This window comes from Hyperoodon ampullatus (genome assembly GCF_949752795.1).
Source record: "Hyperoodon ampullatus genome assembly, chromosome: 1".
In the NCBI taxonomy this organism is placed as follows: Eukaryota; Metazoa; Chordata; class Mammalia; order Artiodactyla; family Ziphiidae; genus Hyperoodon; species Hyperoodon ampullatus.
The window spans coordinates 56,883,563-56,909,013 of NC_136914.1; the positions used below are offsets into that span (position 1 = coordinate 56,883,563).

The 25,451-nt window shown below is 35.9% G+C and overlaps 2 protein-coding genes across 2 annotated transcripts in view; one reads left to right on the forward strand and one right to left on the reverse strand.

The window, feature by feature from the left end:
• The window catches only part of CTNNA3 (catenin alpha 3), a gene marked incomplete at both ends in the record, with an annotated part of 1,638,358 nt that overhangs the window by 925,538 nt on the left and 687,369 nt on the right, over positions 1-25,451 (reverse strand).
• LRRTM3 (leucine rich repeat transmembrane neuronal 3) overlaps positions 1,141-25,451 on the forward strand; it is a gene marked incomplete at both ends in the record, with an annotated part of 184,576 nt that continues 160,265 nt past the window's right edge. The window contains one exon of the mRNA XM_079710613.1: positions 1,141-2,724. Within this exon, the coding sequence (XP_079566739.1) occupies positions 1,141-2,724 (1,584 nt within the window). The remainder of the gene's footprint in view (positions 2,725-25,451) is intronic.

Genomic DNA, 25,451 nt, shown 5'->3' on the forward strand with positions numbered 1-25,451 from the left:
ACTTAATGTCAAGCTCAAGAAAAACTCTGGGCAGCACATGTTTTGCGATTAAGTGGATGCAGACAATAAAGACGTTGCCAAATTGTAAAGCAAGACTTGGAAATTACAGAAAATGTTGCTAGTTATTGATTACGGTGACCATTCAGTTCCTATTGAGCCACCCAAAAGAATCATTCATTTTCCAACAGAAAGCCTGCTCATTTGCAAGATAAAAGAGAGACATTTCTGCACATGCCCATAATGTTCTTCACCACTGGGGGCAGCTTTACATAAGACTGCATTCACTAAAACCAAAGCAACAGTCCGAGCAGCTTTCAGAATGACAGCCTGCAGAAGTGAGCTGAGCGTGTGCACGGTACGGGGCTCTCCTGCCTTCTGGGCTCCAACGCAGCGCTGTGGCTGAAGTGGGTGTTCGCCATCAGAAATGCTGGGCTACGGGATACAGATGTGGCCGCTCAGGTAGCCTCATGTTGCCTGGAAGAATACATCTTGCTTTCCGATAAGAAGAAATTGTAGAAGCCAGTTTTTTTTCTTTTTTTTTTTAACACCCCCCCTACAAAGAAAAACTGTAAAGATGCAAAAACGTAATATTCATGAAGATCCTATTACCTAGGAAGATTTTGATGTTTTGCTGCAAATGCGGTGTTGGGATTTATTTGTTCTTGGAGTGTTCTGCGTGGCTGGCAAAGAATAATGTTCCAAAATCGGTCCATCTCCCAAGGGGTCCAATTTTTCTTCCTGGGTGTCAGCGAACCCTGACTCACTACAGTGCAGCTGACAGGGGCTGTCATGCAAGTGGCCCCCTAAGCCAAAGCAAAGACATAAGGACGACCTTTGAACAATACAAAGGATGGGTATGTTTTGTCATTTTTCTTCTTTTCTTCTTAAAAAAACAAAAAATCCACTAATCTGTATATTAATTCTGCCTTAATTATTGTAGAGATTACCTTGCTCTGCTCTAAGACTATAAATTCGATTGCTTAGTTGCCATGTTTCCTTGCTTAACTATTAAAAAAAAAAAGCCTAAAGACAATTCTCTTTAAATTATAAGGAGATTATATTTGATGTTAAATGTTTTTAATCTAGATTTAAATTTCTAAAGAAGAAAATACATGCTTATTTTTGCTTGATTAAAAAATAAATGAATTCCTTTTTTGGGGGGATAACTTTTCTAAGTTGTTTTTATTTCCAGGTTTCAATGTAATTAGGCTACTGAGCGGATCAACTGTAGCACTGGTTATAGCCCCCACTGTCTTACTGACAATGCTTTCTTCTGCCGAACGAGGATGCCCTAAGGGCTGTAGGTGTGAAGGCAAAATGGTATACTGTGAATCTCAGAAATTACAGGAGATACCCTCAAGTATATCTGCTGGTTGCTTAGGTTTGTCCCTTCGCTATAACAGCCTTCAAAAACTTAAGTATAATCAATTTAAAGGGCTCAACCAGCTCACCTGGCTGTACCTTGACCATAACCATATCAGCAATATTGATGAGAATGCTTTTAATGGAATACGCAGACTCAAAGAGTTGATTCTGAGTTCCAACAGAATCTCCTATTTTCTCAACAATACCTTCAGACCTGTGACAAATTTACGGAACTTGGATCTGTCCTATAATCAGCTGCATTCTCTGGGATCTGAACAGTTTCGGGGTTTGCGAAAGCTGCTGAGTTTACATTTACGATCTAATTCCCTGAGAACCATCCCAGTGCGAATATTCCAAGACTGCCGCAACCTGGAACTTTTGGACCTGGGATATAACCGGATCCGAAGTTTAGCCAGGAATGTCTTTGCAGGCATGATCAGACTCAAAGAACTTCACCTGGAGCACAATCAATTTTCTAAGCTCAATCTGGCCCTTTTTCCAAGGTTGGTGAGCCTTCAGAACCTTTACTTGCAGTGGAATAAAATCAGTGTCATAGGACAGACCATGTCCTGGACCTGGAGTTCATTACAAAGGCTTGATTTATCAGGCAATGAGATCGAAGCTTTTAGTGGACCTAGTGTTTTCCAGTGTGTCCCAAATCTGCAGCGTCTCAACCTGGATTCCAACAAGCTCACATTTATTGGTCAAGAGATTTTGGATTCTTGGATATCCCTCAATGACATCAGTCTTGCCGGGAATATATGGGAATGCAGCAGAAATATTTGTTCCCTGGTAAACTGGCTGAAAAGTTTTAAAGGACTGAGGGAGAATACAATTATCTGTGCCAGTCCCAAAGAGCTGCAAGGAGTAAATGTTATCGATGCAGTAAAGAACTACAGCATCTGTGGCAAAAGTACCACGGAGAGGTTTGATCTGGCCAGGGCTCTCCCAAAGCCGACATTTAAGCCCAAGCTCCCCAGGCCGAAGCATGAGAGCAAACCCCCTTTGCCCCCCACAGTGGGAGCCACGGAGCCTGGCCCAGAGACCGATGCTGACACTGAGCACATCTCTTTCCATAAAATCATCGCAGGGAGCGTGGCCCTTTTCCTGTCTGTGCTCGTCATCCTTCTCGTTATCTATGTGTCGTGGAAGCGGTACCCTGCCAGCATGAAGCAGCTGCAGCAGCGCTCCCTCATGCGAAGGCACAGGAAAAAGAAAAGACAGTCCCTAAAGCAAATGACTCCCAGCACCCAGGAATTTTATGTAGATTATAAACCCACCAACACGGAGACCAGCGAGATGCTGCTGAATGGGACGGGACCCTGCACCTATAACAAATCGGGCTCCAGGGAGTGTGAGGTATGAACCATTGTGATAAAAGCGCTCTTAAAAGCTGGGAAATAAGTGGTGCTTTATTGAACTCTGGTGACTATAAAGGGAATGTGGTGTCCCTCTCCCTACCCCTCTCCCTCTCACTTCGCTGGCAAGGTCCTTCCCTGTCCGTTTTAGTACATTCATAATACTGGTCATTTTACTTTCATACATAATTAACCCATTGAAATTTAAATACCACAATCAATGTGAAGCTTGAACTCTGCTTTAATTTAATGCCTATTGTATAAGACCCATTACTGATTCCATTAATGTCACACTTGTTTTAAGATAAAACTTCTTTCATAAGTAATCCTTCACATCGGCTGTTATCCTCCTTCTGACAAGACCAAATCTATAGTCCTAGAAGGTTTGCAGTTCATTGGCAAATCAAGGAAAAAGTGAATGATCCCAGGTACTTGGAGCCTGAACTGCTTCTAGGAGAGGACTTGATTATAGGACATTTAGGGACAGCCTTAAAACAATGCCTAGCTTAAAAAGAAAACTGCAGGAAACTATCGAAAGATGGTGCTCTGTTAAAGAAGCACCACGAGCAGTTTCCAGAGGTGTTTGAATTACAATAAAGCAAGCCTAGGGAAAACTGTTGAAGGGTTACAATGCTGCAAGTAGACAACTGCAAAATGTGACGAGACCGTAAAAATACAAAGTTTTAGACCTGAAGCCTTGTCTCTGAAACTCATCTCTGTAAAATCAGACTAGAGGTTTCACTGTCAATTTCTTCTAGCCTCCACATTTCCAAAATAAGTAAATAAATGAATAAATAAATAAATAAAATAGGCAGGAGGCAGATTTCTCCACTGCTCTTTACTTTAAGGAGTTTTCAGAGATGAGGCTTGCAAATGGGAATGCAGCTTGCTAAATGCATGTGGTGGGAAGCTTATCAAAATTTCTCTTTCCAGCTCTTTTAAGGACCCTAATATAGGCAGTGGAATTATGAGCTCTGTCTGTTCTTCTGTTTGGGAGTTGTCAGGCTGTCCTGTTGTGTTCCACTCTATGCTCTGCACACATACCAGTTCCCTGATGACTGACACTTCATTCAGAGGTGTAAAGAGAACACATTCCAAGACACACTTTCCACCACCGACAGCCTCGTTGAAAAGAATAGTTTTGACAACACCTTAATAAACGTATAAAATAAATCTTACAGGACAAAAGACCAACCCCATGGCAGTTGTCTTTTGCTTTTCTATTGCTGATGTTACAGTGTCCCCTTGTTCATCTATATTGTGAACTCCATTCATCAGTATGATTCTGTACAGACCCTGTTGGCAATCTGCAAGCTGCATGCATGTTTTTTGTCAGTGGTGAAAGTTTATTGCCTGCAGGACAAATATCACAGCTTCTGTATTTAAGTAACTTCGACCACAGTTCATTTAGATTTTAGAAAAATGTCTTTAGCCAGTATTCTCTTTCATCCTCCAAAATGAAGAATTCTATTATAGGAGTAAAAATCAGGAATTGCAACATTGAGCCCGTTTCATTTAATTTGGCTTGTCAAGCTTTATATCTTTAACCATGCCCCTGTTCTTTCAAAACAGAATCACTGCAGCAAAAAAGAAAAAGTAAATGGCTATTTTTACCAGCATTTTTATATAGTTTGGAGGCTTTTCATATTCTGAGAGGAAAAATCTAGGCAAGTCACCATGAGATATAATTGCAAAGAAGCCAGATTATAAAAATCATACTTTTATAAGCAATAAAGAAAAAGGAAACTCGAAAGTAGATTTCTCAAGGAACTGTACTTTGATTTTGATTAAATCTTAAAATAGATACCAATTCAGAAAAGCATCATAGCTACAATATATTTGTCCATGAATAACTGTTGGATATACATTTATTAATGGTAAATAGTCATGGATTCCCAATTGATTAATAATGCAGATACTTCCTTATAGTACAATGAATTGGATGATTGAAACTACTGCGATGTTTTTCACTGAAGTTGTAATTTCACATTTTTCATAAAATGTCAGTAAATACATATTACATCTAAAAACAAAATTTTCTTTGGTCAGCCTCATTTTTACCTGTACTAAACATGATTGTTTTAATTAAATGCAGTGTTAAAGTGAAAAAGCCCATTTTTATTCTTTGACTTGACCTTCTGCCTCATTTGTCATGGATACCAAATAAATTTAGGCAAGGCATATTTATATTCATATTTTCAAACTCTTGCAAAAACTTGATGCTGTGGTACTGCTAGTATATATAAAATATGTTTGCTGTATTAAAAGTGTTTCTAAAATTCAAAGCCACTTGGTGTGTTAAGATTACATGAATGACCAAATTTTTGAAGGTTGGTCATTTTTTAATGCCTAACTTTAACTACATATAAATTTAATAATAGAGAAGAACCAAAATAAAATCCCTTAGATTGTAAAAGCAATTTTGATTCAGTACATGGAATTACAAAAAAAAGTCTTTTCCCTCTCTTTGGGAGTGAAGCTTCTTTAGTTCTCAGTACATAATTCTTGTAGGTTAGACAATCACTAGTTCACCACTATAAATTTAACAAAGCCAACTGGTGAATGAATGTTCTCCTGCTCAAAAGTCATCATCCTCACCACCACCCCATGGCACTTTTTGGACTGCATACCATAAATCTATTCTCATAAGTATTTAAAAACTCATTGCATATTAGAAAAATATAATTGATATTTCATTTTCTATTCCAAATTTATATTGTGTCTGACTTTCCTCAAAGATGACAACATTTAAATAAACAGCCTGACCTGTTGAAATACACAGCAGAGATGCATCAATGCAGAATAGATTCAGTCTTTGAATGCTTTACCAGAGAGAGAGGAAATACAGTTTAGTCTCTGAACTGTATGGGTTTTATCCCCAAATTTTTATGAGCCCTGGTACGCATAGTGCTACTGCAGCATAGAGTTAATAGTCCAAGTGCCAGTCTTCCAAGCAATAATTATGCAAGATATATTCCTTTTAAATGAGTTTATATTTTCCAAGGATGTTGACATTACATCTTTTCAAAGAATTTAAACCATTTTTTCTTGATTCAGTGAGTCAACTGCCTAAATAGACAGGCAATAGACTGTATTTCTGTGGAGCATCAGTGACCTCCAGTGGCTGGTTAGACTAATCACAGCTATTCAAACATTTTGTTTAGTTTTTTATCCTGAACCCTTATGTAAATGTGGTTTACAACATATGGTTTTCAATCCATGAATCAGATTTTAATTTTATTTAGTTCATATCCCTTGGAAACATGGTTATAGTACAATTTTTTAAGTTATATTATGTATATTGACTTATTTAGTAATGCCCAGAGGCCATAGAACTGGAACTAAGGGCTAGAAATAAGTATCCAAAGATGAAGAGCAAGTAATAATGCAACAAAAATCGATAAGAAATATTTTTTAAAGTATTTATAATCATCAACATTGGCCAAATATCCTGATATTTTCATTAAGTGAGAATATTTTCCATAGGCACAATACTGAAATATAATTTAAGTTGGGGAAAACAAATTTCAATATTAATACTGAAAAAACCAGCACCAGTTATTTACCAGTCAGGAGTGTCTGAGCTGTGGAGTGAGGGAGGCCTCCCCATCCAGCTCTAGAACTCTCCAGTTTGTTATCATGCCAATGACCTGTGCTTTGCCCCAGTGCTCTCCCTCCCTCCCCCTTTTCAGTCAGCTGAACACTGTTCTATTAGGCTCTCTGACAATGATGTTACAGTCTAAGAGGTGATGATTCATAGATAATGAAATTATGCTCTCCTTCTGGGAAAGGATAATGCAGAGTCAGATTTGTAGATTTGGCAAGGATTTTTAGGATGCTGTAGGTGCATGAAATACCTTCTCTTCCCTTGACATTTACCAAGAAGAGAACTTAACTAGTTTATTTAAAGTGTGGATTAAACTAGCATCAGAAACAGCATCAGGCCATGAAGTCTAAGACAAAATGAGTTCCAGACATGACAAATGAGAACTGAGCCATGAGAAATGAAAAATTCAGAAACTGTGTTGCCTCTTTTATTCCCTTTCCCTGGATTCTCATTAGAATCTGGATTTCATGCAAACCCATGGAATTTTGCTATACTTGTATTCTCTTAGCTACCTACATCAAAAATCAGAGGCAGCTGGAATAAATCATGAACACAAAAAGTAATATCAGTGGATTTTAATTACAAATGTTGTAAGAGAAACAGAACTGATGAAAGCCAAATAGGTTGTATTAAATGACTCTTGAAAACTAATAAGATAATACACAGGTGAAAGTAAGACTTTCTAGAATCTAACCATAATAGCCTATAGAATTGGACCAACTTTTGCCTACTCTTCAAAATCATTGTTGATTTTTGCACAGTTGGTTAGAATACAGTAGAAATATTACAGAGAAAATCTACATAAAAACAGATTATGATTCTTTTGATTTAAGGAACATATCATGGCCATGTAAATAATAGAGTATAGGCCTTAGATTCAAATTTCTCTCACACTTGCAAATCAAATAATCCTGAGGAAATTCCTTAGCTTTTCTGAACTTGAAGTCACTCGTCTGTAAAATGGGCAAAATTATTGACTTCACTTGGTTACTGGGAGGACAAAATGTGAGCAACACTTTGTAAACTCTAAAATGTCAACTATCTATTATTTTCAAAAAGCATTTAGTGAGATAATCAGTTATGTTTGCCAGTGTTCTATGTTTGGCCTGGGTTAAAAAGACATTACTAGCCTCTATGTAACAGAAGCCTAAATCCACTTTACATTAATATGAATTCTGAGACTTGGCAGTGAGTCTATAACTTAATTTGCCTTTGATGTTTATTTTCCATAAAAACAGTTTCTTCCATCCCATATCAATAATGACCGCAATGTACAATAAACATAAATAGACACCAACCAGAGCTTATCAAACTAAATCAAAATTCTAATTGGGTCCCAAAAAAGATCATTATAGAAAAGGTTTTCAATTAACATAGGTTACTTGCCCTGACCCTCTTCAGTATCACTATTTTGAGCCCTTGTCGACTTTATACCTTATAAATATAACATTTATGGCAAGATATCATTATTGAGCAAAAAGTAATTGCTTTTCACATGTTACAGTGGGATTAGCACATATTCCAGGTATCGATTACATGACATCTACTCTTGTTTCTTTTTCTTCCCCCAATGAAAGATTATCCAAAATTTCCTCCTAGTATAGAAATTATTATTGACTTTACCAGGTATTACTGTTGAAAATCACTGGATTAAAAAAAAGTAGCATTAAAATACAAAGGCTTTTTTATGAGTTATAACCTATTCATTTATGCAAAATTAAATACTTAAGAGTACTCTTTTTGGGCCTTTCATCAAAAAAATGACCAGTGTAATCAAAAATCTCTCTCTACTGGATGTAGCTTTTCTTACCAAGTATGATGTAGCAGACGTATTTCCAAAATTCTTATAATTTAAGTAGAAAACCATCTTCTTTGATAGCTGAGTTCCTATGAAATCTCTTGAGAACAGAGAGAGGATGATGGGTTTTCAGTGGAAAAAGCATTTTTAAATTTTATTCTGCTTTACCTTCATAGGATTATTGGTACATGTTCTTGAGTTAGGTCTCCTGAACATGTGAGGAGAATTTCAGGAACACAGAGAGAACAAGACTATCTGGGTCACAATGTAAGACCAAGCAGAGGGAATCTTTTTAACAACTGTACTTTCTAATAGCAGAAACTCCATATGCAATAATAATCCATTTTATTGAAAAAAAGAGAAAAAAAGAAAAAGAGCTTCTCTCTTGACCTATCCAGCAAATGTTGTAATGCAAATTGATTACTTTTTTGATAATTCTTTATACCTTATTTTCAGGGACTCCCATTTCCCCCTGACCCAGGAAAGAATTTCAGTTATTCTTTTATCCCACTTTTAAATTGTTGTTCTCTACTTCCTATATCACACAAAAAAGGTCTTGCCTCATATAAATCAACACAATTGGTCATCTTACTCAAAGGAGCATCCTATCTTCAATAAAAAATGTTAGACCATAAAACAAAATGTAAGTCTGGCTGACCCTTCCCCCTTTTCCCTATAGCTTACAAACCACCTCTACAGTACCTTTTGATTTGCAGTGGAGGAAAGAAGAAATATAGTTGAATTAACAATTAAATAACTCCTAGAAACAAAACATAAGACTTTATGAATGGGAATACTCAACTATATGTCATCAATCAAAAACACATATCAACAATCAGAATTTTGTCTTGCAGGGATGAAATGTAAATTTGGGGGGCCTCACGAATAAAATGATAAGGCAAAGACCCCATTTAGCAAAGGCAACTTCTATTGAAGCTTCATTGCACTAATTACATCTATCCAGGATGTAAAATACATTTTGCCAGTAAAGAGCAAAGGACTTCAGTTAAAAATAAATCCTTATTCAGCACTCTTGGAGCTCAAACTTATTGACGAAGTGGGGGTAAAAAAGAAAATGTTTTCAGACAGTGATGCTACAGTATAGTGAAGCTATACTATCCAGTGGTGTTCATGGCTTCAACTGGGTGGTCCATACACATAGCTAAAAAGTGCTTCTTGTCATTAAGTTTGATCTGTTGTACTCTCTGAAAAAAGGAACATGATTTTTGATGCAGTCAACCACCATCTCATAAGAATGTTTAAAGGAAACTTGTAGGACATACCATGTTGTTCTTGAAGTAGCTGAGTGACTTTAAAGTCTCTGATAAACCTGTTATAACTTACCACAGTGAAAGAAGTTTACAAACTAACTTGACACTTTAGGATCAGTGTTGGCTTGTTTTTCATCAATTTATGAAAGGGATTCTGCACAATTTGTATGAAATTTTAAAGTTAAAAGGTACAAATATTTGGTTGGAGTACTGCCATTTACCCTAAGGAAGGTTAGGTAACATCACTGAATTACAATTAAAATGGAATAATTAAAGATCTGTTTAATATGGCACAGGACATATATATACATAAGTATTTTATGTTTTCCACCAAGCTAGACATGTTTTAGATGCTTAGGGAAAAAAAAGAATCCATGTCCTTCCTATAGGATTATTCACATTTTATCACATATTTGTTTATGTGTATGTGTATTTTTGTGTACTTGACTTATTATGTGCCAGGAATGTGTATATAGTTTTTTTTTTAATATAAGGACAGAGTCCCTATATTGACTCTGTCCTCTGATAAATTTCATCCATTAATCTTAAATCTTGTCCCTCTTTATAGGATTGCCCTAAAATAATTCATACCCTACCCACACAAGGCTTCTCAAGCCAAATTATACACCTCCAGCTCCTTTAGGAAATGATTTCTAGTAATTTACCATTAGAGTATCCCTCTGCTAGTTAAATTCTGATCTGCTAGTGTAGTCATCTTCCCAGCCTGTGGCACTCACTCCAGCCTATTTTATGTCGTTAAAAGGCAACATGCACTTAGTTCTATGGACTTTTACAGGGACGATTGAGTAGTAAAATGTAAAAATCTACATATATTTTTATGGGCTTCACTTTGGTTGTCTTTATGGTTGAACACACAGAGACGTGTGGGGTCTTAGTTTACACTGAAATGCAAAACCATTAAGCTAGCTATAAATTAAAATGAAAAGGTCAAGATAGACCAAAAAAAAAAAAAAAAGAGAGTCTAAAGATCATGTTATTTACTTCTTAATTTTAAAAATAATACTAAATAATGAACATCCTGTATTTCACTTTCCTGACATCTGTTTTACCCTCCATGTTTCCCATCATATTCTTGAATTTAAACTTCACATTTCTTACATTTTCCCACACGGAGGTTGCTTTTGTTTGTTTTTTAGTTGTTTTGTTTTGTTTTCTGCCTGCAGATCTTTTCCCAATGCTTTTGTTGTATCACTCTGCCTGCTCTTCTAGACTCCCCACTCAAATTTTGATCCTGTCAGAAAGTCACAGGGTAATTCATCAGTTTTGTGATTGGAGTGATCAGACAAATGGACTGGGTTTGTCTCTAGAGTGCAATCTAGTCAAGTCTGGGATGTGTGCCTTCTGTCTTCCCTGCCTCCATTCCCATGCCTTTTCTCCACTTAGGATTATCCATACTGAAATTCCTCCATCCAGTGCTACCTAGGGCTCTTTTGGTTCCTTATTCCTTACCCAATATGTATCCCCAGATCTCAACTAGCATCATTATCGATTCCAAGGACACTTACACCTAAATGGGGATAAAAACCTTTTGCTAAAGGTGAGAAAGTCATATACTAAGAGCAGGGGTTATGCTTCGAGGGCAAAAGTGCTTTGCAAACACCGCTGAAATCATCCTACATAGATACCTCTATATTTTTCTCAAACATGAAGTTGGCCCTTCCCAAAGGAACCAAGGCAGGACAAATAATCCATGTTTCATTCAGTAAACTATAGTTTGAGAAATCTCTTCAGTGAATTACCATTATACACAGGCTTTCTCCTTAGTTTTTCTCCATGGAGAGACAATATTGTATACAATAAAGAACGTGGGCTATGGATACAGGATGAACCAGTTTGAATTCTGGTTCTGGGACTTAATAACTGCACAACCTTGAGTGTTAGCTTCTTCATCTTAAAAATAAAAATGTGTAAAATAATATAATCATCACAGGATTGTCACAACAGGGCAAAGAATCAGCATTTCTTGAATATTTTTATGTACTTTGTTTTGACACATTGCATGTATTATTTAATTTAATTTAATTATTTAATTTAATACTCATAAAATTCCTAGATGATTAAAAAAGATGACTTAGATGAAATCACTTAGTATAAAGCTTGGCACATAATCGTAACCTTCTCCATCCCTTTATTAGCTCTAATAGCTAAAAATTTCAGTATAACAGAATGCTTTAATAGCTGTATTCCACTATCTATTTTTGCATGGAATAACAAACAGTTATCTGGCAGACTTTCAAGAAATGGAATCTTAACTGCCATAAGCTCAGGGGCAACTGGGCACATGAGTAATACTGAAGAGTAATGTGGTACATAAGACCAAAATCCTAAACCTCCCATCAAAGCCCAACTACATCCCTACCTTTATTTCCACATTATTCCCCATGCTCTAACAACTGGACAGTTATTGAAGTGCTTTCCTACCGCTGTGCTTTTGCTCAAGCTATTTCCTTTGTGAGAAATGACTTTCCTCTCCCTTCCAAGTCCTCCTGTCAATCTCTGAGTCTTCTTATAACAGATCCAATTCAAATTCCACTCACTCTAGAAGTCTTCTTAATCTTGCTTGCCCTTCCCTGTTTTCCATGATATTTTGTATGTCTACTGGAGACAATAACACAGGCTGCCTTATGTTAGAGTTATTAATGTGTTTTCATACCCTTTTTGAGGAAAGGAACCATGTCTTTTTTTCTTTCATCCAGTGGTGATTGGTCATAGACTTTTATTCATAGTAGATGTCTGTTGAACTGATTTTCTGTTAATTATTATAAGGTTATTGTCAACTTTTTATTTATATAGTCTGCATGTACATTTTTTGTTTTTATTTTATATGTACTTTCTCACATATAAAGTCTTCTCATTTATCAGTAAACTGGTTTCAAAAATTATTCTTACAAAATATGGTTTTTAAGAATCATGTTCAGATTTAAGTTGCTTCTATGTTGTGAATAATCTAACAACAATTTTTCTTTGATAGTTACCAAGGGTATGACCATTTTAGCTGGCATGTTAAAGTGACTAAGAGCTAAAAAGAAATGTGGGACAAAGAAAGAATATTTCATTCAAAGAATGAATACATCTTGTTTTTAGTGAAGGTTGGGTAGTCAACTTTTGTTGTAAAAGCCATATATTTGTGACTGCTCCTTGTCCACTGCCTCTTGGGAAAGGTCCTTTTCTCTTTAGCTTCATATCTTCTCATCCCATGCCTAGTGCCACAAGGTTTCTGCTTTAGACACATTCCAAGGCCTCTCCTCCCTTCCCAAAGTGGCTACCCTACACTATCACAGAGACCAAGTCAGAGGTCTTTGGCTTTCTGATTATATACATTTTCAAAGTAACTATTCTACTGAAGGTTTCAAACATCAAATACTAAGAAGTTGACAATTAGAAATGCTCATTATTTGTTTACCTCCTGAACACTGATTTTGTAGAAGGCACAATTGATTATAGAGGATTGAAGCGTCTGCCATTTGCTGGGTCTCTCCTTTCCTACCTTCTGTCCATCCTCTTACTCCTTTTCACTGAATTTCTTTTCTCTCTCTCATCACCACTTAAAATATCTTTCAATTTTTCCCTCTATCCAACTTTATTGATAAGTCAATCTATACTATACTTGACTATGCACCTACTGACTGGGTTAAGAGGAAAATACTAATGGTTTTTTTTTTTCTCTTAGAAAAACAATAATTAAGATGACACAGTCTAATAATTTAATTTAAAAGGGAGTCAAAAATCTATTTGTATTCAATAGCTTTTTTTAGTTCTATAAATGAAGAACTATAATTTTGTAAACTGTAGTTTAATTTCCAAAATAGAAGTTACATCCCGCCCGAATATATATTTAAGTCACATTTAAATCATGATTTGTAAAGGCAGGGCAGATTTGTAGAACATCCAAGTATTCCTTTAAATGTGAGGTATCACTCAGACTCTGGACTGTGGTAATCTTTGCCATCAATGGAGCAGATGCATTTTTGGAACATATGTAATAATACGAGAATTGAAATGAAACCTTCATTTAGTCATAAAACTTGTAGCTATGAGGGTTTTTGAGAACCTTGCAGTCCATTTTCTTACCTTCTATTTGGAACTCTAAGCTAATTTAATTGTATTTTTAATGAACTTCCAAGGACTGCATTCCTTAGTCCCTCTCTTAGTTATCCATTTCAGGGTTTTACTACAAACATTGCATCAGTCTTTACCTCTAATCTATATCTCTCTTGCTTAAGATATACCCAGTGGTTACTTTAATTTTAAAAAGAATTTTTTTTTGTTTCCACTCTTATTTATAAGAAAGAAACATAAGAAGTGTTCGAGCTCTGGTTTTATTTTTAATCTTCAGTATTGGAATCTGCTTGGTCTAGCTCAAGTAGAGGGCCCTGGGCTCCATGGCATATAGTTTGAAAAGATGAAATACCACTGTTCTGAAACTGGCACTAATCTACTATAGATTCAAGAAATTCTGTGTGGTTAACAGCTGAATGAAAGAAACTCAGTGCTTAACTAACCTATAACCAATCACATAGGCAAGAAGTTTCCAGCAGGATGTATTCAGCAGTTTTCAATACCAAGCTCACAAATTATAATTCCAGAGGTCAAATTTGCATGTAACTCTTTGAACCACAACTACCTCCTCATACTCAACTCAGTTTTAACATCCAGCAGTGTGTTGTGCAGAAATAATCAATGGTTAAATTATTCCCATTTTGTTGGCTCAGTTCACAGTAGCCCACTGATTAGTTAAAAAAAAAAAACCAAAAAACTATGTGATCTTCAATTGTATTTCAACTGTACCCAAGTGCAGATGCCATCTCTGGTAATATGACAAAACAGATTTAAGTTTATAAATGTTTCTGTGTGCTCCAATCACAACACGCATCCTGCAGTAACTATACTGTAGTGCAAAGTGTTGTAAAAAATGCAACTGAGTTTCCTGGAGAATCATTTTAGAGTTAATTAAACCTTCTCCACCTGTAATTTAAGAAAAAAGAAAAAGCCCAACACTTCTAAAGACTATGGGGGAAAGGCAGTTTAAGAAATAGAAGTCCTCTGTTTATCCAGGGATGTACGTTACAAGGCAGACAGCTACACCACAGTAGAGGGACAACATTTCCTCAGCTGATTCAGTTAATTAAAATGCACAGTTACAACAGGCTTTCTTAGAGCCTGCAGCTGAATGACTGAAGTCTCCATTTTCCTACAGTGTCACACAGAACGTGAAGAGGCAAACATACTGCCCAAGCACAATTTGGCTCACTAAAATCCAGCAATATAAACACGAAATACATTTCTCAGGCACATTTTAAAAGACGTATTACCAAGATTCATGGCACAAGGATAGAAATAATTTGCAGTTAGGCAGGACCAAGAGAATATCCTAGGTTCCTCTCAAAGTAGTTTTAAGTAAAATTTATAAATAAATCTTAAGGGTAGAGTCCACTTTCAATGCAGAAATCTTCAACTCTTTACTTTCAGATGTATGGAATTTGAATCTGACAAACAGCCCATCTGTTGCCAGGATTTATGAGTGATATGAAAAATCAAAGGCCACAAAAGCTGTTTGTCACATAAACTGCAGAACGCAATACCAGTCTGCAGGGCTCATTTGCAGAACTCATGATGAGCATGGGAGGAGGGGATGCTAACAGCTGCAGCGTTGACTGCACTACCGTGCCAGCCAGAATTCAAACAGCGTGAGCTGGGTATGGGTGAAAGAGAGGGCCAACAAATGAAAAAAGAAAAAAAGAAGAGGTTCTTGTATCTAAGTTTTTATTAAATCAGTACATCAGTGTGCATAGATGAATACCTGCAGAACCAGTTCAAGACAGATGTGGCCTGCAGGTATTCAAATTAAATCTGTTCATGGAAGACTACATTTATTTCCTGGTATGGAAGAGATATTACAGCCTTTGAATCAGACTAGCAGCATGGCATCATGTCAGTTTCCTCATCTGTAAACTGGGAACAATGTTTCACATCTCAGGGCAATTTCAAGAATAAATTGAGATAACATGTTTGTGGGCACAGCAAGTAATAAGTTATTCTCATCTCTCTCATGAGGTGTTTTCACAACGCAATGAGTTGATATGAATGGGAAAGTGAACGTTCCCATATTAACCATATAAATTAAGAAGTCTGCAATCTACAAAAAATGATTAAATATTCCTGGAGCTTAATTAATAAGTCATTAAATCAAACCCAAACAGGGCTTACCAAAAATCTGAAAACCCTCTATTAATATCCATTAATGGAATTGTCGTATTAAGTTTTGTTCTGTAACAATTTTGCTTAGAACCACAACAAAAAAATTTGGATCTTAGTATCGTCCTTTTCTAATAATTCAGCATCATTTCCTTTTCATAAACATTACTTGAAGAACTGACTCCATTACCTTTCAGATGTCTCTTTAAAATCTCCTCTAATGTCTGTCTGTACGTCTCTCTTTTTTTTTTCATTTTTTCCCCTAAACATGGACATATCACATCCCCCACAACACTCAGTACTGAAGGGAACATGCTATTACTTTTGGAGCAAATAAAATAGTCTATATAACTTAGCACCTAATTCATTTCTAGTGGGAAATAATTCAGGCATTTGGAAGAAAGGAACACAATATTATTTATGTTTTCAAAAATTTCAATTGAGTCTGTGAAATAATGGTTGAATTATTCAAAGCAATTTATCCAAAAGTTACAATAAAATATTTCAATGGATATTTATTGAGCACCTACTACATGCAGGCATGCAAGTGGATTTTTGTTTTTACTCAAGGCAAACAAAACATAACAGATGACAAAGGATATTTGAAATTTAGAGTCATACCATCAGGAAAGACATTTAATTATTTGACTGGTTTTGGAAAGTCACTTCTTCATAAAGCATTGAGTTTTCTCTTTTCAGGAGAGAAATTTGATATGTGCCCTTCACTGGAGACATGATAATAATTCGTTCTTTTTAAAGATTTTTGAAAAGAGCCGAGATGAAAAGAGCTGTAAGAGTTTCTAAATGACACAAGATCTGTGAAGTGGTAGATAGTTAACACAAACCTCATACAGCTGTTATGTGGATTCATTAGTTAATCTGTTAATGACTTTGAAGTGTAAAATCTTATTAGACTTTTTTTTACACTTTAACACATATGAGAAAGAAATTACTCTGTCTGAAATTAAAAACTGACTATACCATTCTAACATATTGGACCTTTCCATGACATACCTTCAAGATGTTCTTTCCTAGTCTGATTTTTTTCTTTTTTCCAGACAACTCCTAAAAAGCCTATCTAGACCCTGATCCCCTACCCCTTTATTTTTCAGTATTGGCATTGCCTTCCAGTTAGCACTAAGCATAGAATTGAAAAATCCCCATGACAAGGTATTTTGTGTAATAATATAAGGTGTTATTTGATGACAATGGCATCAACTGTTAAACATGCTATTTGAATGTAGTTTTGTATCTCTATACAGCAGGGGTGGGAAAAAAAAACTGTTGGGTAAATCTGAAAGAAAGTGAACAAGGGAAGGAGTTGAAAACCCAATGATAACAACCTTGCTCTTTGAAAATGGTGACTAATTTCTCTCCTGCATGCTGGGAATTTGAGAAAGGATGGCAGAGGCATAACTAGTTTGGCAATATTCTACTATGTGGGAGACATTTCTATAGCTTAAACAAAAACTATGGTTGACATACAATATACACAGAGAAAAGTGCATGTATTATCAAGGTTATCCAAGCCAAACGGATACTGGGCACTCCTGTGTTCTCTGCAACCAGATCAACAAATAGAAGATTCCCAGAGCTCCAAAAGGCCCCTTTGTTTCCTCCAATCACCAGCCCTATTTCCAAGGGTAACCACTAGTGTTACCTCTAACAGCATTAGGATAGCTTTATTGGGCTTGGTACTTTATATAAATGGAATCATAAAGAATGTACCCTCTTTTGAGTCTTGCTTCTTTCTGGTGACGTTATCTTTTATGAGATTCATTCATATTGTTAAGTGTAGTTGTAAATCTAAAGATTTCTAATTGTGGTCTCTCCACCCCTCCCTCACCTGTACACACACAGAATTAATCCTTTTATTCAAAGAATGGCTAAGGATCCCTGTGCTGGGAAGTCCTTGATGAACTTCATGGGAGACTCAAGAATTGCTAGTGAATAATGTCCTCCTGTCTCTTTTCTTTTTGCATCAGTAAATATAATGCAATCTCAAATTATTTTACACTTTTAAAATCTGGTCATGGAGAGAACAAGGTCTAAGGAGCACACTGAGGTAAACATTTTTTTCAGTAGCCCTTGTTTTCAGCCCTGAATCCCCTACTCAGCTATCCTTACCAGCAAAGCCCTCTGTCCCTGTCCTTCAGCTCCTAGAAAGCCTGCCCTACTCTAGCAGATGTATAAAAAAACAATTGTGTAAACTACTTCACACCAAGGTGTCAATGTCTAAATCCTTAGCTCTCTAAGGTATGGCCCCAGGACAGTGCTGTGACACAGAGGCCCAGTTACTCTCCGATTACTCTCTAATGGGGTCTCTGGTAGAGCTGCATTTATTGACTTGTGCTATAAGGTTCCTTTATACTGAAGGACTCTAAGAAACAGATTGGTGGCATTTGATGCTGTTTTTACTATTAGAACATTATTGAAACTATTATTTCACTACATCACACAGTATTCTCTTTAGGAGAGTCCATGGGGAAAGGGAGACTACTTCTACTTCTTCTAATTCACTTCATTTTAAAATACATTGCTATTCATGCAACTGATCTTGCCAATGCCATCCCCCGCACTTCCCCCACCTCTCTCCTGCTAAAAATACCAAAAAATAAGAGATAAACACTTCTAACAAATGTTAAGAAATTTATAACTCGTCTTTTTGGTCTACCTTCCTCACCCTTGGTTTCATCTTTTTCTTATGTTCTCTTTTTAAATGTCTTTAATTTTTTAAAAATCCTGATGAATTTAGGAAGAATATAGATTAATTTGATGAAATATGCTATCCCTTAAGAAAAAATTTTCAGTCCCTGACATTAGACCAAGCTGGCCAAATGAGGGATGTATATTTTAGGCAGAGGGCTCTTCCAGCAATTTTTAAGTTACACCCCATTGGGTGGCTGTGATCAGGAAGAATGCAGGAGCTGATTTCTGAGGAACTGGATGGTATCGTGCCTTATGCAACATAGGTTTTTATAAAGCTTTACTGAATGCAATGACTGAAGGTATTTTCCATCAAGTGAAGTGGACAAGAATGAGAGATTGTCTAGGAAAAATGTAGATCAAGATCAGAATAAAAGATAAATGTACTTGTGAGAAAACACAGAGCTGAGTTTTCAAGAGAGTGGAACTGTTACTCTATGTGATATTTTGCAACTACTAGTCCATTCTTATTTTCAAGGCTCTCAGAGTTCTACTTGGGAAGATTTGATTAATGCATTATTTATTTGAGTCATTGATTTATGGAGCTTAACCATAAGATACAGCACAGCTCATTTTCTTTCTAATATTTATATCTACAGGAAGAATATCACAATGACAGGGGGTGTTCTACCCTTGACTAGTAATCCACAGAAGCAATCACCCAAACTGACAATATTGAAAATATTAAATAACAATCTGTTATTTACTCCCTTCATTGCTAGGCTCCCACTATTTAAATTAAGTAAAACAATTCCCAGAAACTAAGTGATAATCTATAAATCATACCACAAAATGGTCTAGTACATATCCCAGTGAAATGTTTTCTGTGAAATGAGGAGGAGAAGATGTCAAATGTGGATCTCTTAATTCCTGTATTAATTTTTAGATCAAAGAAATAATTCCAGTTCAGATAAATTAAAATTGTGGCTTTTTTTCTTTTCTGTTAAAGCTATTTGATTATGACACTCTAGAAGAAAGCACATTGCCTTACAAAAAATACAAATTTATTATCAGAGATTCTGTGAGACTAGCAAAAATTATAATATATACTGATGATATTTCTAAGGTTTTCAATGGTGCCACTCAGTAATGTAACAGAATAGTCATATTTAAGTAATTTTTATTTATTCCAGTATATTTTGCCAAATTCAAAATAAATTTGTTTAGAAACTATCATTCCTGAAGACACCATGGTAAACATTCCCTTTAAAAATGACTAAATCCAATATAAAAATTAGGACCTATTAGGTTAAATTTTTTGTTGCTGTTGTTCAGCAGTGACTATAGAATTAAAGATGACTGGAGTACCACTGTGTATATTTCAAATGCTCATAATGTACAAAAATGAACATCTATTTGTTTATGTTTGACAAATACCAGGAGGCTTGCTGGACCCTGGCAGCCTCCAATTTGACAAGGCCTGCATGCCCAATATGCACGTAAAAAGATCTCTCTCTTAAATACTGTGTGATTCCAACAATGTGTGCAGAGAGGAATGGATACTGAAACTATGAAATGGAAAAGCATTTTACTAGATTTCTGAGTGGTTCAGAATCCAGGCCCCCAAACCAGACATTGCAAAGTGAACTTGTCACATCACAGCTCAGAAACTTCTAACACCTCCCCAGGACTGGTCTCAATCTGGGCTCAACCTACTCTTTCAGTTTCTCTCGTGCAATTACCCTTGTACCACTGCGCTCCAATAAAACCACAACTTACCATTCTTTGAGCATCTCCTTCAAAGCCCACCACTAATTTGTTTACATTTTTCTTCTCCTTGGAACATTCATCTTATATTTTATGACCAAAATCAACTCTTTCATGAACTATCAATATTTTCTGATTATTATAGCTGGAAGTATTTTTCTTTCTCCCTCAACTTCAATTGTACATTATTATTATTGCTATTACAATTATTTACTTCTATAGCCATTATTATTTTCTAACTTGTGTTATATTTAGTTATGTCCATATATTATGTTCCTTACAGGGAAATTTAACAGGGAGGAAACATGTCTTACATGGGTTTTTTGTTTGTTTGTTTGTTTTTGTATTCCAAACATGCTTAGGGAAGGATTTAAGATATAGTATATGCTTAATAAATGTCTTTAGTGAACTAATGTGTGAATAAATGAATGTCACACTTGTGGGAGTCGTGCTGAAACTCTAGTATGTTAAACAAGAGATTCTTATTCCCTTATCCTTGCAAAAATATTCATAAGAGGTTTGGGATACAGTTCATACCATAAAACATTACACTTCCTATATTTCATATATTTTCAACAAATGTTTACAATTTACAGTAATGTGAATGACCCTACATAGCCAAAGAAGCATTAGAAATATAAAAGTGTCATCCTATAAATTATAAAATCATTCTTGAATTATAAGCAGCCTTAATTGCCACATACAAAACATGTATTGAGCTGCAATCTGGGAGGGCTCTGAATGATGGGCATGGAAGGAGCTTTCAGAGATTTTGCATGGTGCAGTAAGTTGCCTATTAACCCATCTTATACTAAAGAAATTGAAGTGTAATCACAAAGAGCTAGAATTTGAATCCTGATTTGTCTGTTTGGGTACTTATAGTCCCTGAACAATAAACTCTCTGAATGCTAACTTCCCTCTGAATAGATGGGATGCTTATTTCTATACAAGTCATTTTGCTCTGCTGCATAGTATTTACCACAAGACACTGTCAGCTTTTTCCATAATATTTTCTTTCAAAAAAAAGTACAAAAACACAAAACTACCTCTTTTGAAAGGCTTACTATGAGGTACTATGCTAAATGCTTCCCTTACATATTTAATTCTTACAGCAACCCCGTGAGATAAGCACTGTTTACTCATATTCCAAGACAGGGAAACTGAAACATAGAAACTTAAAGTCATACACTCAAGATCAGTTTCTGTTTTGTTTCTACTAGTGCTTCTAGTGTTACTGGAAACTACTACTTCTAAGGACAGGAAATGGAATTTAAACTCAAGTCTTTCTTATTCCTGAATCCAAGTTCTTAACTACTCTATTTTATTGTCTTTTATTCATTTTTACTAATCCTTAAATATGTTTTTTTTCCTAAAAGGAAAATTGGATTATTTGAAACTTTATTTAGAATATGTAGCTTATCATGGGAAACATGTAACACTAAACTTGAAAGCAACCTAGAGGGTGGTGGGAGAGGGATTAAGAGATAGGCTCATCTCACCTGGTCTGACTAAGCTGTTTACATTTTTCAGAGATCCCATCTCCAAGCCCAGCCTCAAATGACAGTGAACCTGGACCCATCCCAGGGCCATTTAGATAAACAGAACACACATGAGGGAAGCAGTCAGTGCACTTAACGAATTAGCTGGCTTGCTTCTCATCCCAAATCCATGACTTACAGCAGCTAAGCGTAATATGGGAAAAGAGTCAATATTTTCCAGCATGTTGAGGCTATCTCCTACCCCCAATATTTTTAAGCACAAGACAGGTGCAGAAATCATTTCAGCTACCATTGGAGGGGTACACAGCAGCTGTCACACAGTCATACAGCGGCAGAAGTCTTTGCTAAGATTCAAAATGAAAAGAATACTCATTGTAATTGAAACTATGCAGGGGACAAAGCTTCCCAGATGCACACAAGAGTTCTGAAGGTTTGAAAAGGGACAGATGCCACTTTTATACTCAAGCTAAGACATACCCCATTTCAACAGCTCATGAGGAGGTACAATCAAGTCTTCAGAGAGAAAAGACATAAGCAACATATCTGTAGCATCCACAAAGTAAATCTCTTTTTTAGGCTACATGGGGTCTTGAAGATGATTCAGGGAATACCCTTTTGTTTTCCATTTGGTGACAGCAAGGTCCAGAGAGGTTAATACTTGTCCAGGATGACTGAGTAAAGCTTTGGCAGTCAAAGGCCTTGAAACCAAATCCATGATTTCTTCCTTTCTTCTACTCTAACCTGCTGCCTCTAATCTGCTTTGTTTTGTTTTGTTTTAGATTATTTTGCTTGTTTTGTTTGTTTTTGTAAGGGTTACTTAATGAAAGACAACCATGACATAGCACCAATACAAAAGGAATTTTTTTTCCCAATATGGGTAGTTCTGTACATTGAACATTCCTCTCCTGGCTAAGGCATTCAGCTGCTCCTGTAGCTAAAACAGAAAACTGTTATGAACCGTCAGAAGCTCATTGCAAGGAAATAAACTGAAACAGGTATTCCTCTTGGTTGTGGTTGAGCTCAGCTCTCTGATTCTGAAAGGACACCTTTATGAAATCTCTGAGTTTCCTTTGACTGAGATATGAACTGTCGAATTACTCTTCTCTGTTTTAAAATGGTCAGTTTATACACAGATCATAAGAGATTTATGTATGCATCAAATCAAAAATGCATTCTAAGCCAGGCTAGATGCTGGTGATACCAAAGTTAAACATCTGATGTATAATACAGCTATTTAAAGTCATAGAAAGGTGATATCCTGCTCTGTGGTACAAGTGATCTAAGTCAATAGTTATTCACTCACTAGCAATCAATTAATAAACATTTATTAAATGGCTTCTTATAAAGACTTATGATAGGTACTGAAGGAAGATACCAAAACATAGGCATAAAATCAAATGGAGAAGATGTATTCATATGAAATGATGTGAAAACAATGATATTTTAACAATTGTAATGATATACTACAAGGTGAATTTACCAGTATGTTAAGATAATATAAGATTATATAGTATAAACACAGGGAAAGCATGCAGGCTTTCCTGAAGTGTTTTGAAAAAGGGATGAATAAAAAAAGAATGGATGGGGAAAAAATGCAGGAAAGCATGTCCAAGTGTGGAGATTAGCAGATAAATTTTACAAGATTAGCTTGATTAATTGAAGTGGTCTAATTTAGATTTTATAAGCAACGGAAAAAAAGTAACTCTGTGTATGTGTGTTCTTGTGATTGACTGCTTATGCAAAAATAGGCCATAATGAATGGATAAGTCAATTAATTCGAAGTTGACATTGCCACCGTCAGAGGAATTCAGGACCTTCCCATAAGTCCATTTTCATTTGTAATCGGAGTGGCAATCACTATGGGTGTGTTCACTGTTTACAGCCAGGGACTCTTCTGCTTAGTCAGTGCTTATGCCCTACTGGTTGTCAAATATTTTTTAAATTGTCCCAGATTATAACTGATTGTATAATTTCAAAAATTTTCTGGGAAGCCTGATACAAAAATAAGTTCTTTTCCAGTTAGCTAACTTAGAGCCAATAGTCAGCAAAAGAGCAAGATAGACATTCAGAATGCAGAGTATCCTTTGAAATGCCTCTACAGAAGAACTTCAAGTAGTTTTCAAAAGCCTGGAATCATTACTATAATTCCCAGTTAACTTCCTTACCATCCACTGGAGAAAATAGAGACCATTAAGAAGCAACTTCACCAACAATATAAAAGGATTCCCCTTTACACTCTTCATGGGAATGTAAATTGATGCAGACACTGTGGAAAACAGTATGGAGGTTTCTATAAAAACTAAAAATAGGACTATCATATGACCCAGCAATTCCACTCCTGGGTATACATCTGAAAGAAACAAAAACACTAATTCAAAAAGATACATAGGGCCTCCCTGGTGGCGCAGTGGTTGGGAGTCCGCCTGCCGATGCAGGGGATACGGGTTCGTGCCCCGGTCTGGGAGGATCCCATATGCCGCGGAGCGGCTGGGCCCGTGAGCCATGGCTGCTGAGCCTGCGCGTCCGGAGCCTGTGCTCCGCAACGGGAGAGGCCACGGCAGTGAGAGGCCCGCGTACCACAAAAAAAAAAAAAAAAAAAAAGATACATGAACCCCAATGTTCAGAGCAGCATTATTTTCAATTGCCAAGATATGGAAGCAACTTAAGTGTCCATCAACAGATGATAAAGAAGATGTGGTACATACATACAATGGATTATTACTCAGCCATAAAAAAGAATGAAATTTTGCCATTTGCCACACCATGGATGGACTTGGAAGGCATTATGCTAAGTGAAGTCAGTTAGACAGAGAAAGACAAATACTGTATGATATCACTTACATGTGAAATCTAAAAAATACAACAAACTACTGAATATAACAAGAAAGAAGCATACTCATAGATATAGAGAACAAATTAGTAGTTTCTAGTGGGGAGAGGGAAGGGGGAAAGGGCATTATAAGGGTAGAGATTTAAGAGGTACAAACTATTATGTATAAAATAAGCTACAAGGATATATTGTACAACATGGGGAATATAGTCAATATTTTATAATAACTATAAGTGAAGTATAACCTTTAAAAATTGTGAATCATCATATTGTATACCTGTATCTTATATAATAGTGTACATCAACTGTACTTCAATTAAAAACTTAAAATAATTTTAAATGCAAAAAAAAAAAAAGAGAGAGAGAGACAACTCCAAGTGTAGAAAGAAACCAATCAGCAAAAGTTAAAGGAAATTCTTATTCATGTCTGCCCTCAGTTATCTTAAATACAGACTTGACCCAGTACATTTCCCTGAGACACTAATAATCTAGTTCTCTCAAGATCTTTCTAACTTTTCTGTGAGCAAAACAAAAATCAATCCAGGATATCATTTCCAATATCACAGGGAATTAATTGTCTTGAAGAGGGAAATCACTAATTGTTTTTGAATGTGCTCCTGTCAACAATCCACATTATTAAAAACAAAATCTTCCCTACTAAAGGCTCACTGCCAATCTTCTGAAATGAGAGCTGAAACAAATACATGAGTCAAGGAGGTTTAAGATTTTCCATACTTTGATCAAATGTGATGATTGCATTGTATTTTTTTCTATACTTTCCCAAGAGTAAGTCATACATCCTGTTTTTTCCAGAATGACTCTTTTCTTAAAAGTCTTACTGAAACACCATAGTTAGTTATGAATCAGATTGTTTTAATGACGGATTTAAGCATCAAAGACACATTACCTCATAAAAATAATTAATTAAAAATACTACTCAGAGAGTTTCATCTGTTTCCTACTTAATTCCATCTTTGAATCTTCAAATAGGTATCATCTAAATTGTATTTCTGGCATGTTTTATGACTGGTAGCATGTCTTCCTAAGATAATATTAGTCCATGTAAGTTTTTTTTTTTTTTTAAGTTAGCCAAA